The 15,941-nt window shown below is 28.9% G+C and overlaps 1 protein-coding gene across 2 annotated transcripts; it reads right to left on the minus strand.

The window, feature by feature from the left end:
* Window positions 1-618: 618 nt before the first annotated feature.
* LOC108565033 (sodium-dependent neutral amino acid transporter B(0)AT3) lies at window positions 619-15,396 on the minus strand. 2 transcript variants are annotated; one of them, XM_017924282.1, is made up of 7 exons: window positions 15,295-15,396; window positions 6,910-7,490; window positions 6,069-6,838; window positions 5,406-5,767; window positions 1,130-1,393; window positions 873-1,064; window positions 619-820 (listed from the first exon to the last, which is right to left on the minus strand). In XM_017924282.1, coding segments are annotated over exons 2-7 (2,097 nt in total). In that variant the 5' UTR covers window positions 7,418-7,490; window positions 15,295-15,396; the 3' UTR covers window positions 619-819. The 2 variants fall into 2 exon arrangements, with proteins under 2 accessions (XP_017779771.1, XP_017779770.1); XM_017924281.1 differs by having other exon boundaries at window positions 619-1,064.
* Between the last annotated feature and the right edge of the window lie 545 nt (window positions 15,397-15,941).

Consider the following 15,941-nt stretch of genomic DNA (forward strand, 5'->3'; position numbering starts at 1 on the left):
GTTTTTTTTTTTCAATTCTTCTCCTTATTGTCTGGCCACATGTATCTTCAATTTTTTACACGACAAACGACTGAAATAAATTCTAAAGCTATACATATACGTTTATAATTTTAATATAATAGTTATTATTGTCTTCTATATCATAATGTAATTTCATTTTGAAAACTCCTATAAATTGACAAGATTATTTTTTAATCTATATAAATGTTACATCTATTATTTAACGAATGTAAAACAGATATGTCGATGTATACTTAAAGGAATTGATGAAAAATCAACTTATTATTGTTAATTATGAGCAAATTAACTTGGATATGTCGATGTGAAGATATGTTTAATAAAAATATTTATAGAAAGAAAACATTTTTTAGCGTTTCTGTTAATTCGAAGTTCTAACTTTCTTCTAATACTGATGCTGTTGCATTTGAGTACAGAATAGTTATTTAGTTACTTTACTAATTATTGTATTCCTAATACGACTTTCATTATTACCTATGGTTTCATGATATACTTTTTTTTTAATATGTAACAAATTTTTGAAACTTAAAATGTTCAATTTTGATATGATAAATTTAACAATCATCAAGTAAATAAAATTAATTTTTAAAAAATCCTGGACAGAATCATTTGTAATATTGAAATTGATATAAAGTATTTCTTTCGTAAAAAATAATTGTTTCGGTTTTTCTTAAGTACGATCATTTCCTTCATCAATGTGTTCTCGTAAATCATCAAACACTTTTGTGCATATTTTATCACATTTTCGTTAGCTAATATACTTATTAATTATTGTCGGATACTTTCCAAAACGTAGATAAGCCTAAAAAATAAAATGAAAAGCAATTATTCACTGACAACTGATCTACTTCTACTAATTATCCTCGTCTTCGTCATAGGTTCCTCCAGTGGGACAACAAAGACCTTCGCTTCCGTCGTCGCGGATGCAGAAGAGCAATTTCTCGGCCGTTGTCACTTCGTGCGGCATTATTCCGTGGAAGTCCTTCAAGTCGTTGGCGGGGAACCAGGCTTTCTCGTCGTCTTCAATTATGACGATCCCGAATAATCTGCAGGGACGTTAAGACAATTACTTTTTTGAGGGCTTCGCTTTGCGGAGAAGTAAAGTAATTACCTGCAAATTGCTATGCCTGGAATCCATAGAATGGAAGCGCACACCAGGAAGATGATGAGGACTATGGCCCAGGTGGGCCAACCGTGACGTTCAGTTATTCCTAGAGATGCGACCCAGGCGTCATAACCGGAACCGTCGACGGCGATCTCCACGAAACTTGCGATCAGGATTGAGATCATAGCAAGCGGAGACAGGTATTTCCAGCAGATTAGCCAATAAAGACCTGGTCTGGATCCGGTCATCATTTCAATATCATCTGCAAAACTGCAGCAACAACAAAAATCATTTTAAACCACATTTGAATAATAAACAACTTAATTTAACCCAATTTATTTCCTATCATCAACTTTATTAACATTCATTTTATAATAATTATAATTTTAGCTTAAGAAGTTCATTTAAAAGTAATAATTTGACATTTTTTATTGTTAATGGTAAAATAAGACTATGTTCAACCATTATTCTGAAGAATACTTCTATATACAAAAAAAAACTACTGTTTTACCACGGTTCATGAATTCCAAGTGATGTAGATTATAGAAGACATCGAAACGAGGATTTGGTTTTAGAACAAATTTATATATTTCGAAAACCGGTTTTTTGAACTAAAAAAAATGAGACGTTTGTGTGTATGAGAGAGTATTGTCTATTTCTGCAAATTTTATATTAAAAATTACAAGAAAATAAGTTATATAAAAATCCCCTGTCTGTACATTTTTATGAAAATTTGAAAACCGGTTTTGTAAAAAAGTTGAAATTCGAAAACCGGTTAATCCTAATTTTATTAATTTCAATATAATTATCACTAAATGGACAATTTACACACGTTTATGTACAATGCATATAAATACAAAAATAAGAAATAAAATGTATTGTATTACAACATACAAAGCTCTATTAACCTAAGTCTTCCCACCTAAATGCAATAACGCAAAATCAATACGAGAACGGCAATTACCCGGCGCATCCACCGATCTTGAATGTACAAATCATTATACTTTTAAATAAATAAATGCATGTTTATAATTTGATTTTATTTCAAATCTAAAATAGGAAGATTTTATTGTTATATAAACGTGAAATAATCAAATGTTGACTCTCTTGATATGCACATAAAATGAATTTAATTAAAAAGGGATTTTAAACGTAGTTTCATTAATTTAAATACTGTATATTAAAGAGATTGCGAATGTTCAACGGAGAAGCTTAAAACTTAAATTGAAGCGAGATCTCTCACGTCTCATTACCGTTATCGTTTTCAGTTGTTTTAAAGTTTTGAGCTTCCCGAAACAGCTTGATTATAGTATCAACGAGATTAGAGCTTTGCAAAAATATTATTGAAACTGTTATTATTTCATAACAAATGTATTATAGTTGAAAATATTGAAAACTTTAGATCTACGATTTAAACTTTTTTTAAGTCATAGCATACTTGACACTTAACTTTCAAGACACACTTAATACTTAAATTATGATATGTGCACTTATTGTGCCTGGATTATCTATATGAGAAATAATTAATTATTGCAGCACATTGATGATAATCATTGTTGAATATAATTCAGAACTTAAAAAATATGAATAATATCACACATTATATGTCATAAGTCAATGTTGTTGTTACTATTTTCAATTCAGAAGATTCAAGTAATTTAAAAATAAACGATCCACAAAATAAAATACAGCAATACCTCGTTTCTCCATTATCCCGGACTAATTGAAACCAGACTAATTGAGAACTTAACTGCATACAAAATAAACAGCACAAAAAGTGTTTTGACTGTATTTTTAACTTTTATACAGTCAGTATACTTTTTATACAGTTTTGTATACTATTTTTTGTAAGAACTTATTTTTATTTTACTAAATTTAACCGGACTACGTAAATGTAAAACTGGTATAAACACCACTATGCGAGGTATTGTCTATCTAAAAATGAAATGTGAAGAAGGAAACAAATTGAAAATAAATGTTTGAAACTGTCTGTTATGTGGAAATTTGTAATAATTATGAAAAATAACTAAATAAAAACAGTTTTAAATAATGAGACAAAGATATTAAATACTCTTTTGTTAACAATAATAGTAGTTACTTTGATAAGAAGATTATTTTTAGAAGAAAATTATATTTTTGAATAAAAAATGTACAACATTCATTTTGAAGAAATTAAAGTGCCTTTTGCAAATTGAATAAATAAATCAAAATGTATAATTTCAAGTTTTAGTAAATGCCCTATTTGCATTATTTCAACGGCAATCCCATTTATTCTCGTGCAACATGATGTTAATATATTCTCATTAGCTGAGAAATTAAACGGTCTTGCTTTCCCGACTCAACAAACATATACATAGTGATATTACGAATTCATTCAAATTTACATAATAATAATTGATATTTGCTTCAGTAATTTATATTATTACTATATATATATCGTTCATTATATATAAAATATAATAATTTTGACCTACTTTATATAGTAATTGTTTTATTTTGCAAACATATTTTATTTATATTTCAAAATTTATAACGTGAAATTTGTTATTTGTCATTTCACATGTGTATTTTAACGGTTAAATAAACAATTTATACATGTTTATGCACGATGCATATAAATACAATCACGCAAAATCAATACGAGAACGGAAATTAACCGACGCATCCACTGATTACGAATGTACAATTTCAAAATTTTCATTTACTTTTAAATATATTTCACATATAAATTAATATATTATTATTTGTATTATATATAAGTAAAGCATCGTACAAGCAATTTGTTATGCAAATAACCCGGACTGTTTGAAACAGGATAAATCGAGGAAATACATAAATCGAACAAAAATATTTCTGATTGTTTAAAGTAAAAACTAATCATCAATAATTTATGTACTTGTTTTGTTAGAATTAATCAAAAAATAGGTTAGAAAGATCCAATATCAAGTATGAAGTTAATAATCAGAGATAAAAGCAGACTTTAATATTTGTTTATATATTGTAGGTAAAAGCTATTAATTTTTTTTAATGAATGATTTGACGATTTGAAAAGCTTTAGAAGCGAGTTTTGTTGAATCCTATTTAATAGTTCATCGAAATCACATAATAAATACCCTTGATGCAGATTACGCAAGAATAAATGGACAGTTAATAGAGCTTTTTTAACTAATGTGTTTATGATTACTGCAATTGTATACACTTAAAACAAGATTTGGAATAAAAAAAAATATTTTAACATCATTTTATATCCATTTGTTATTTTGAATGTGAAAATCAATGCATTTAACACATGAAAATCAAATTGATATATCAAATATCTGTCAAATAAGATACAATAATTTTATTTTGACATTTTAAATCCAAAGCTATATAAATATACATTTGTCAACGGAGTATAAAAATATAAAATATTTTATTTGAATATATGTTTCAATATTATTTTAGATTAATTTGTAATTATTAAAGTAAAAATCAATGCATTTGACATTGATATAGATATAACAAAAGTTATATAGATTGATATTGTTCGAAATAACTTTCAATGGAGAAATAAAATATAAAAGTTTTTTATTTAGAAAGAACAAAAAACTAAGAAGAAACAGCTGGGAAAGCTCTTAGAAGTAAGGAAAGTGTGACCTATGTCAATAGTCGAGGATAATTCTATACTCTAAAGTACACAGACATCTTATCCAAACCAATTCACGCGCCACAAACACTTTCCTGGTAAGTATATCGAACAAAAAATAAACTGTTGTTAAGAGATGTCCTTTATACTCGATATCCTTTAAATCTTTCACAGCACATTGTGCTTGATTTTTATAGTTACATTATAAAAGACGTGAATCTTCTGTACAATTTACAATATAAATTACACCACATACGAACATATACAATAAATAACTTTCAAACTATGATTTGATAATTTATCATAGTTATTTAATTTAATGAATTTGTAAATTAAAACTTATGTTATAAAAATGTATTTCGTTGTTCATTAATTTTTAAAAGTCATTATTTAATTAAAGTTTAATTAGTTAGTTCTGCATCTTCTATAATTTACTCTTTTTTTGGTTTCTAAAGATCTTTATCGATCGGCATTGTTAAATTATCGGATTTATAAATCATTTTTAATTATCTGTTATATTTTTTAGGTTTCAATGCTCGTCTATTATAAAAATAGATTAATTGTGAAACGAGAACTTTTTCAATTTAGTTTTTTGCTTTTTTTTCAAATCCATGATATAATAAAGTGTAACGTAATATTAATAAGCTTTATAATTACCGTTTCAATCCGTAGACATAGGAGACGGCGATGCACTCGAACAATGCAATGATTAATAATGGAAAATTTCCGCTGAAGTTGTCGAACAGGACGAATATGTAACTGCCGGCGCCGTGGGCGAATCCCAAGGATAATAAGCAACAAGTCAGGCATATGACTCCAGTCAGGATCTCTTTTCGTAGATTCGGAAACAGTTTCATATCGACGATGGATGTGACGACACCTTCGAGTGTGCCAAACTGCGAATCGATGCCAAGGGTGAAGAGCATCAGGAAAAAGAGGACCGACCAGAATTGGGCGCCGGGGAACTGGTTTATAGCCTCCGTGAAAATGATGAACGCCAAGCCCGTGCCTGAAGCCGACTGAAATCAATTGAATATATCCATGTACATTTCGAAATTTTATTATAGACAATCTGAAAGTATATTTTATATATTTGACGATGTACGAATGTGATATTAAACAAACAGATGGAGGAAATTGAAAATATCGAACGGTATTAAAAGAATCTTTGAGAAAATATATAAGAAAACACAATGTACAAGAAATGTATTTCTAAAGTTCATTAATTTTCATATTCTTAATATAGAAAAAAATCTAACATTTTAATAAGAATATTCTTAAGGTCTTGTAGACTCAATATTTAAATAGAAATATACTTACGTTATCAAGTTCTTTTTGTAGGTCGCAAACTGGAAGCTTTGCCAAATCGAATATGCCCAAGGCGAAAGCTGTTGCATTGCGATCTTCTAAACACTTTTCGTAAGTCATGGTAGCTTTAAAACCAATAATGCTGAAGACGACGATTCCAGCAAACATCGACGTAAAGCAATTAGTCATGGAGACCATTAAGGCATCTCGGTAGCAGTTGTTATTTACAGGATTGTAAGACGAAAAGGCAATTAGACCTCCGAATGCCAAACCTAATGAAAAGAATATCTGCGTTCCGGCTTCGAGCCAGACGACGGGGTCGAGTATAGTGTGCCATTTAGGCGTAAATAGATGCATCAAGCCGTCTCCTGCTCCTTTGAGCGTTATACCGCGGAAGAAGAATATAATGAGAACTATGTAAGGGAAGGTGGCAGTTACATAGACGACTTTTCCCGAAGATGCGATCCCTTTAATCATGCACATGTAAACCAAAATCCAGGCGATTACAAGAGCCAAAGCAATTTTCCAATTGAAAGATTCCGGATTGTCGATGTCTTTGGAAACAAGAAGGGTTGTTCTGTACCAGAAGTATTGAGTGGGACTGCTAACGGTGCATTCAGGTTCTTCGATGTAAGAGCTGTTTGGGAAGTAGACCTTAGGGCATTCGGACCACGGCAGCTCAGATTGAAAGCTTTGTACGAAGTAGAACAGACACCAGGCGATTATAGTGTTGTAATAAAGGGCGACGTTAAAGGAAACGACGGCGCTGCTGATTCCGATGCCTGAAATGGATGAAACAACTCATTAAATAAAGAGAAAGACTCCCTTTGTTAGAAATAAAACGCTATAGAACCTGATAAGAATGGCGACACTTGACTCCATACACCGATCGCCCCCTTCCTCAGCCTTTGTCCTATGGCCAATTCCAGATAAAAAATGGGGATGCCTTCAACAGCCAGCATTACGAAATAGGGGATCAGGAAGGCACCGCCTCCGTTCTTCTGCGCTAAATACGGAAAACGCCACACGTTTCCCAACCCGACTGCATATCCAACAGTCGCCAAAAGAAACGTCAATTTGCTGTCCCACGATTCCCTCTCTTCCTCAGCACATTCCGGCTTGAAAACCTTTCCTTGATCGTGAGATCCTCTTTTGCTACTGTTGCTCGACTTCAATTTCGTATTTGGACTGGTATCCTCGAAGGCGGCATTCGTGGCTCCGTAAGAACAAGAAGAATTTGATCCGTTTTCCACCACCATCAATCTGCCTCGCATCTCCTTCATCTCCAATCGGTCCAACGAGCGCTGAGGATTCAGATCTCTCGAACTCTGTCTGCGGACTAAATGAGCCGTGTTCGCCATTTCTCTAAATTTCCAATTTTTTTGTTGTATATATATATTATTAAATGAGATGTGTATCACATGCTGATTTATCCTGCAAAATAAATTGAACTCAACGTAAATGCGACAGCCTTTTAAAATACGAAATAATAAAAAAAATGTACGAAATGGTACTGTTATTGAGCCAAGCGGATTGAGCTCGAGAAGTGGAAAGGACGTAACGAATGACTACATGGGATAAGGGGAGAATGCGTCTAAATGAAAGAGGTTTAATGTCGGAAGCAGATGCTTCAACGACGATGAATGAGGTGTGTATATGTACGTGCATGTTTTAGTTCTATGAGATAGGAGACTTACTAAAGTTTCAATCATAAAGTGAAGAGTAATGACTATTTATTCATAGAAGTTCTGCATTTCTGGTTCCTTTTTAAATTAAATAAAGTAGGACAGAAAAACTACTGTCAATAGATCATTGTATCTGTGTTTTCATGTAAGAAATATTTCTTTTTTTATTATCAACTGCAGCTTTGAATTATCCTTCAACAATTTATTATCTTCTTTTTTACATAATTTATTTACATCATCATTTTATTTATTGTTTATCTTTCAATTATTTTACCATTCGAACGATTTCCATAAAATATATTATAAATTATTTTTAATTATAAAATTTGAGAAATAATTTTACAAAGTTTGTTTCTTTTTAAAGACCTATCAGAGTTAAAATATATTAATTGTCTTATTATCTTGTGAATAAAAAATATTTAGAAAATTGATAGAAAGGTAATTAAAAGCTAGAATAATGAACAGACAAAAGTTTCTGAAAGTTTAAAATTGTCTCAAATATCGTATAATTATTTTTTTATTTTATTATTGTTATTGAACGTAAATGATTTTTGTAAGTAATTATTCCATTAAAGAATATAATTACAATATTTCAAAAAATCAATTGAAATTAAGTATAAAGAATATATAACAATTGTTAAAAAGTTTCTAAATTTAAAAAATAATAATGTTGAAAATGGTGAAATAATGTAATAATAGTTCAAAACAATAAGATATTGATTAAATCATGCAGATTTAGGCATTAAGTACTATTTTTCATAGAAACACATAATTCATAATTACATAATTTCCAATGGAACAAAAATATCATTATTTGAAAAATTGAACAAATCCAATAAATTCCTAAAGTGGAGAACTTTAGGAATAGTCAAATATTTAAAGCGAATATTCGTAAAATTCGATAAAATCAACATGTTTGAAATGCATGAATGTATGTTTCGTTCAATGCAACAAAAGCTGTCGAGCATTTATTAAACTGCATTCCAATTGGCTTTGCGCTTTTGCTGTGAGAATGTTTGATGTTTTAGGCAATTCATAGCTTATATTAAAAACAAACAAAGAATGGATAACTTTGATTCTGCATTTTGTAAATTTGTAAATAACCTTAAATTATTGTAACTAAAAACTTATTACTTCACAAAAATTGGCAAAATTAAGAGACACAAAGATCTATTATTTCTAAACTTTTTATTTTTTTATGATTGTTGCAATAATATTATGATATTTGTTAACAAAGTAAATATTTATTTTGATTAGTATTAAGTAACATTAATTATTGCTGAGATATTAGTGTGTAATTAGGTAACAATAATATTATTTAATGTTAATAAGGAAGCTTGTAATAAAAACATTTTTTATTATTTTTCAACTAAAGATTATTTAGCCACCACTTCAATTTAATATCGTTTTAAAACAAGATTGCAAGTGGGGAAACATATACAATTTCTACTTTGTAGTTTTTATTTTGTACAGTAGTATTGTGGTCGACCCAAGCATGAATATACATTTAAACTATTTGTTCAAGCAAAATGTATATTCTCTACGTGGTTCTCTCAAAATCTCGTTGGTTACCCGAGTAAACCACGGTCGATGACTTAGCTAAGGTTGCCCTAATTCAAAACCCTTTAAATCTACTAAATACATCATTAATTCTCCTGACCATTTCCATTGCCGATGAAAACCAACATAAAAATTATTAATTAACAATTATAATTTAATGAAAGCTTATATAATATATTTTGTAAATACAGCAATACATAATACAACTTCTATCAGTGCGTATTCACTATAGTCCGGTTTGAAATTTTAAAAGAAACTAAATTTTTAATGGAATGAAACAAAATTAAATTATTAAAAAAACATAATTAAATCTTTTATTGTTTAGTTTATTTCAATTATGTTTTAAAGTCCTCGATTAATCCGGTTTCAAACAGTTTAATTACATTATGGTTTATTAACATCTCGTGTAACTACAAAAAAAATGAAATTGATTTCCAGCTACGTAATAATAAAATATACTGAATGTTTGATGTAAATACTATATGAAGATATATACACAAAAAAAAACAGTATTAAAATTATATACAAGTGAATGTGTCCAGTCAATTGGAAAAAGGTTCTGATCACTTACTGAATGAAAAGAATGGATTCGATCGTTTTCCTCTTTCCTTTCATTGCAGCTTCGCCTTCAAAGCTTTTGATATGAGGGGAAAATGATGTGGGCGAGAGAAAGCTAAGAGTCTAACAAAGAAACATCCCTTTATACGAAAGAAACTCGTATGCATCGCACATGGAGGAATTCCAAATTACACACAGCTTTCTTCACATAAATCACAATGCGGATACAATATCTCGTCAGTAATAGTAACATGAAATGTCGTATATGTTTGACCTAATATTATAAAAAGTTGTAACAATAAATGTGAGAATTTAAGAAATTTATTTAAATGGAAATCTATATTAAAATCATTATATTCTGTAAAGTAATATTTGTTATTGTACAGTCATAAAACTTCATTTTCAGAGGTATAAACAGGTCATATCCATTTCACACTGATGGTTTAGCAATAACACTTCTACCAAAATCATGATTTTCATGTATTTTAAGCACTTCTTTAATGTTATCTTCATTTTCATTATCTTTGTTTCAATATTTATAAAAACTTGATCAATATAAAAACTTGAACAAATAAAACTTCAAAATCTTAAGTAAATGTTTTCAAAATTTGTTCATTTTAGTAACATATTAATGAAGAATTAATCTTTGACTTAAACTACATTAAATAGTAAAGTGTTAATTAAAAATCAGTGAATTTTGTACAAAAAACTCCAATTATTTAATAAAACATGTACAAAATATACAAATTAGCATTAATTATAAATTCCTAATGAAAAGACACTTTTATTAAAGTAAAAGTTGTATCTACATATAAGTTACATAAAACGTTAAGTACTTTTTCCTTCATGGCGCTCGAATCTGCATAAAATAGCTCCATTTCGCACGCAAACTAAAACTAAACTCGTGTAATCGTATTAAATTAGTAAAGCTTAATTACGCAAAATGCAAACACTGAACGAAATTTCGAAAATTTTATTCACTTTTGCAATGCAGTTAATGTGTATTTGAATGTACCTAGTTCGTCCAACGAAACTTATTTACTTTACTTTTAAATTATGAAATATCTTCGCAAACTTTAAAGTACAATTCCCTGTCGTTAGACTCCTTTTTCTTTACATTTATATTCGGACTCCCAATGCAAAACTCAAAGTTCTCGCTCTTACAAAAGTTTGAATCTAACGATCGATGTATATAAGCAGCTTATTTCAATAAAATGTCGGTTGCATTTTAATAATTAATTAACTGTTACTTATGTTAAGTAAAAAAATAAATAATTAACTTTGTAAACATAAATTAATACAACAATACCTCGCTTAGTGCGGGTAGTCGGTTCCGCAAATACTGATACTGTTTAGACCGTACTAATAGAGAACTTTAAAACCGCATAAAAGGAGATTAGACTCCATAAGAAGACAAATACCTGTCATTTATGTATAAAAAAATAATTTAATGTACTATTTTTTAGAATTTATTTTGCTCAATTAAAATTTAGTTTGTCACCAGACTATGGTGAATCCGAACAGATCAAAGCCTGTGACTATTTAAAATCGAACACTAGATGATCATTTTTATTGTAAATTTCTATATCTACTTCAATACTTACACTGATATAATTAATAATACTAAGATTTAAAATTTTGATATAAGAACTTTAATATAATAATTATTGATTGTATTATACCAAATAATTGGTGTTTGTTTAATTTAGTATGTAAACTAAATTAGCTTTGTAAAGTTATGGTGATATTAACATTTGAATGTGTTGTTTTATAAGCACTAAAATTATTCGGTTTGGGGTTATTGGACGTTTTATTGCTGCTTCCAGCAATATATTTCAGCTAAGGATCATAAATCAAGGCCTTTCTCTGAAATCTGAGAAGGGTCAACATAAGGTCCACTGCAATAACTATTATTTATTGAAGTCATTTCTCACTTGTTGAAATATAGCTGTTTGATTAAACTCCTCCATTCGAGGAAATTAGTATAGGTAAAACATTACAACAAATATCGATTAATACAATTTTTCAAAGAATTATTATTTTCAATTAGAAGTATGCATAACTCGTTTATTTTTAATCTTAAATTATTTAAATATTATTGATTCGAGACTTCTGTAAATATATTTTGTTAATAAATAACATATTCATACTTATGTTTGAATTCGTTCCAGTAAATTCTTGAAATATACTCATAAAGTTACAAAAAAAAGAAACAATAATAGATCTATAATTAATAGAAAATCCGTATTTTTCTGCTTAGAATTCGTTTAACATTTATATTTAATTCTAATGTATGCTTTAAAATTTCTATTTTCAAGTTAAAGAGGCTGTAAAACCACATCAACATAGATCATAACGTGCACAACACTAAACGACTCAAACCAATAAAGTCTTTTCGACTTGTTATTTGACAAAACACTAGCTGATTCATTGAACAAATACCATAGTTTTAGTTATTTTCATAACTAGTCTTAATCCTGATATAAATGAATGAATCAATGAAAAATGGAAATTTAATTTTGAAATTAATTCGCATCATAAATATTTTTCAAATTTGGAAAATGGCTTTTAGAAATAGAATTATAAACCATTAATATTTCAAGTTATGTCGCACTATCCATGATTCCGTGGACGCCTGTTCGAATCCTGGTCAATCTAGGCCCTTTGTGCTTGCAGTAAAAGGGCCATCGTTCATCATGAATGGACAGTCAAATGAAAGCATATGGACCTTCAGCCAAGTCGATGGACAATGACAGTATTAAGGATAGCAGCAGATACACAGAAAAAGGGAATTGTGGAATTGCAGAGAATCAATATACTGAAGTTAACCTACAAGACGACAGCCAACCAACAAATTACAGAAGAATATAATGGTAAAAACTTACATTGAGAAGCTTACCAAAAAAACAAATATCTACAGCCATTAGATTTAATTAAATATACGTTTAATAATTTAACAATATTTTGTCTGCAAAATGACAAAAATAATCGTTGAAACTCTAATTAAAATAGTGACAATTACAATTTACTTTTCAAAAGAACGAATAATATATTTACTATAAACTTCGTATTATTACTTTACTTTTATTTATCGATACGGTGGCATTAGGGGCTTTCAGTATTTGATGTGAAAGTTAATATCCGTATGAAGGTCGTCGGGTCGTCCCATTTCCCTAAAATCCTTTTCACCTTCGTGGAATGTAATGGAAGTGCGAGCGATAAAAAAAAGATCGGGGAATATTATCGTTGACCGACGTTACGATCCGATAAAACTTGTGTTTAGAATGTTGCCACCTGAAACACAATACTAACTGGACCTAATGCACACCACAAACCAATCAACGGATGGATGGAAATTGCATGTAATCAAATTGGAAATTACATTCGTGTCGCTTTGCATATTAGTGGTATTAATAATCATTGATCATTAGTTCGAATGGTCAGAAATGTTAGTGTTAATTGATTAATCCTTGACAGATTAACACTATATGTTTATATAATTAATTATTAAGTAATTTGCGAGTTTAATAATGTACCAATTTTAGCAATTACTTAATGCTTCGATCAATCCGGATTCTTTATAGTCCGGTTTGAAAATTTCTAAATAAACAAAATGTTAAAGAATTATTTGGTAGAATTATGCAGTTTTTTATACATTTAGATCCTTGATTAGTCCGGTTTATAACAGTTATTGAAGGAATCGATTACCCGCACTATGCGAGTAATAATATACATTTATTTCTTAAATAACTGGGCTAATTGTAAAAACGTCTTATTCGATACTCCAGAATCATATTTAATTAACATGGACATTTAGTTCCAGATTTTTATTTGAAAATATGTTTTTAACTGTACAAGAATTGGCTCAAGAACAAAAAGTAAAAAATAATAAGAATTCGGAATGAAAACGTGCTAATTTTGGATCGTGTAAATAAAGTACCGTGTTATTTAAATATTGCCGTATGTTTAAAAGTGAATTCAAATTTGTAAATTGTTTACAATTTTATTGCTTTTTACTACATATTTTGAATTGCATATTGATTGATTAATTAATTATACCACAAATGAACGCAATAAAACTCGATTAATTAATTCATTGAAAATAATACAATAGCTATGAAATTAATGTATTATATATTGGATTAAATTTATGGAGTTAATTTTAATTGAATGTCTGTACATTTTTCATTTGGAATCATACATTTTCGGCTAATTTTACAAAGTTACCAATATACAATTTGTAGTTAAATGATTGAAAATTTACGATTTCATTTAATTATCACTTAGTAATTAAACTACTAAAAATCTAATAGTTTGTTTCCAAAGTTTCTAACTAATAACTGTGAATTTGTTACTTTTTTATGTTAAGAGACACGTAGTAATTAACAGTACATTAGGATTTGCATATTCAGTGGCAAAGGGTTTACGGGTCATTGCCAAAATGGTAATTGTGCAATTTATCATTTGGAAAAGCAAATCTGATTATTTGCAGTGTTTTTTACACTCTGCATTTTAATTAATTAATTATTTCAATATTCCAACAACAAACGATATAAAACTTGTTTGATAATTAATTAAACATATAGCTATTGTACTAATTTGTGCTTTTTGTACTAATTCCATGAATATCATGTAAATAAATTGTTTCAACAAAATATCAATAGAGAATAAATGAAAATAATAGTAAAATATGAAAAAAAAAACATAAAATGTATTGATTTAAATTGTAGTTTATTTTAATAAATGTTAATTAAATATATTCATATACCTCGTATAGTGCGGGTAATCGATTTCGCCAATAACCCGTACTGTTTGAAACCACATTAATCGAGAACTTTCAAATCGCATAAATGAAATAAAGAGACTTTGTATACAGGAAATAAAAAAGGTGATTCATACGTAATTTTGTATACTAAATGTATTTTATTTTTGTTTAATCTAATCAAATTCGCACTATGCGAGAAAAAGCTGAATTTTGATTTATTAATTAAATATAGTAGAAAACCATACTAATTGGTTCTGAATGTAACTGAACAATTTTTTTATTAAATATACCAATAATTGTAAAGTTTAAGAGGATTTTAATTAAATTAACAAAACAAAATTACATTGATTCATGAGCTTTTTTTTTAATTGTATCCTTTTATTAAGTTACTCAATTTTATATTTGTTTTAATAAATATAGTTATTGTCAATAGATTATGAATAAAACCACTCTTTATAATTAAAAACTAAATTAAATTAACTAAATAATTAAATCGATTCAATTCTCGATTTGTGTGTCTGTCATGCACAGATTCTACTTGGATGATGATGATGTTATATGAACGTTATTGTTTCGTGAAGAGGATAATAACTACGAGGATCGTGGTGTGATGATGAATGATGAATATATAATTTTATGTTTTACTTTAAGATTCTTATTTCGATATTACCTGTTGGTGGTAGATGGGATCGTTAAATTCCTTCTTCTTGTTCTTCGGCAGACCACGACACAATCACGCGCCGCGCTATTCGCACACGCCGCCACCGCTGCTGCCGCTACCGCCTCCGTCGTTGCCGCCGCCTCCAAGTTTTAGCGCGCGCAGCCCACGTTGGCGGCGGCGACAACAGATTCCATCGGACCCCTCTAAATCAATACCAACATCGGCCGCTACCCTAACTTTTTAATATCACCAAATGCTTTTTCATACTTAAAAAAAACCATTAATAAGTCCACAAAGTATGGTCTTATGACATCAGATATCTTTTTAAATACGTGAATTATGGCACAGAAAGTTTGAACAGATCAAATGAAGAAGTAACATTACAAAAGTTTATATGAAATAACAAATATCGTTTATAAAGAAAGCTAATAATTTCATTTTTATAAACTATAAGTTACTGATTTTTGTTTAAAATATCAAACCATGTTTATATTAACAAGTAAATCGTTTTATGACCTTCATAAGTAATAAATTATATATAAATATAAACATTTCAAAATGTCAGAAACTTAATTAACAATTTAATTAAATTCATGGGTTTGAAACGTTTCTACGTTTATTTTGTAGTCCTATTATTATCCAGTAGATTAATTAAT

The sequence above is a fragment of the Nicrophorus vespilloides genome, unplaced genomic scaffold (genome assembly GCF_001412225.1).
Source record: "Nicrophorus vespilloides isolate i.1.1-1 unplaced genomic scaffold, Nicve_v1.0, whole genome shotgun sequence".
NCBI classification, from domain to species: Eukaryota; Metazoa; Arthropoda; class Insecta; order Coleoptera; family Silphidae; genus Nicrophorus; species Nicrophorus vespilloides.

Excerpts from the sequence above, each read along its gene's own strand:
- LOC108565033 (XM_017924282.1), bottom strand. The coding sequence starts at position 7,417 with ATGGCGAACACGGCTCATTTAGTCCGCAGACAGAGTTCGAGAGATCTG. Across the intron at positions 6,839-6,909 it reads AGTGTCGCCATTCTTATCAG|GCATCGGAATCAGCAGCGCC; the intron begins GTTCTATAGCGT and ends CATCCATTTCAG. Across the intron at positions 1,394-5,405 it reads TATGTCTACGGATTGAAACG|TTTTGCAGATGATATTGAAA; the intron begins GTAATTATAAAG and ends TTGTTGCTGCAG.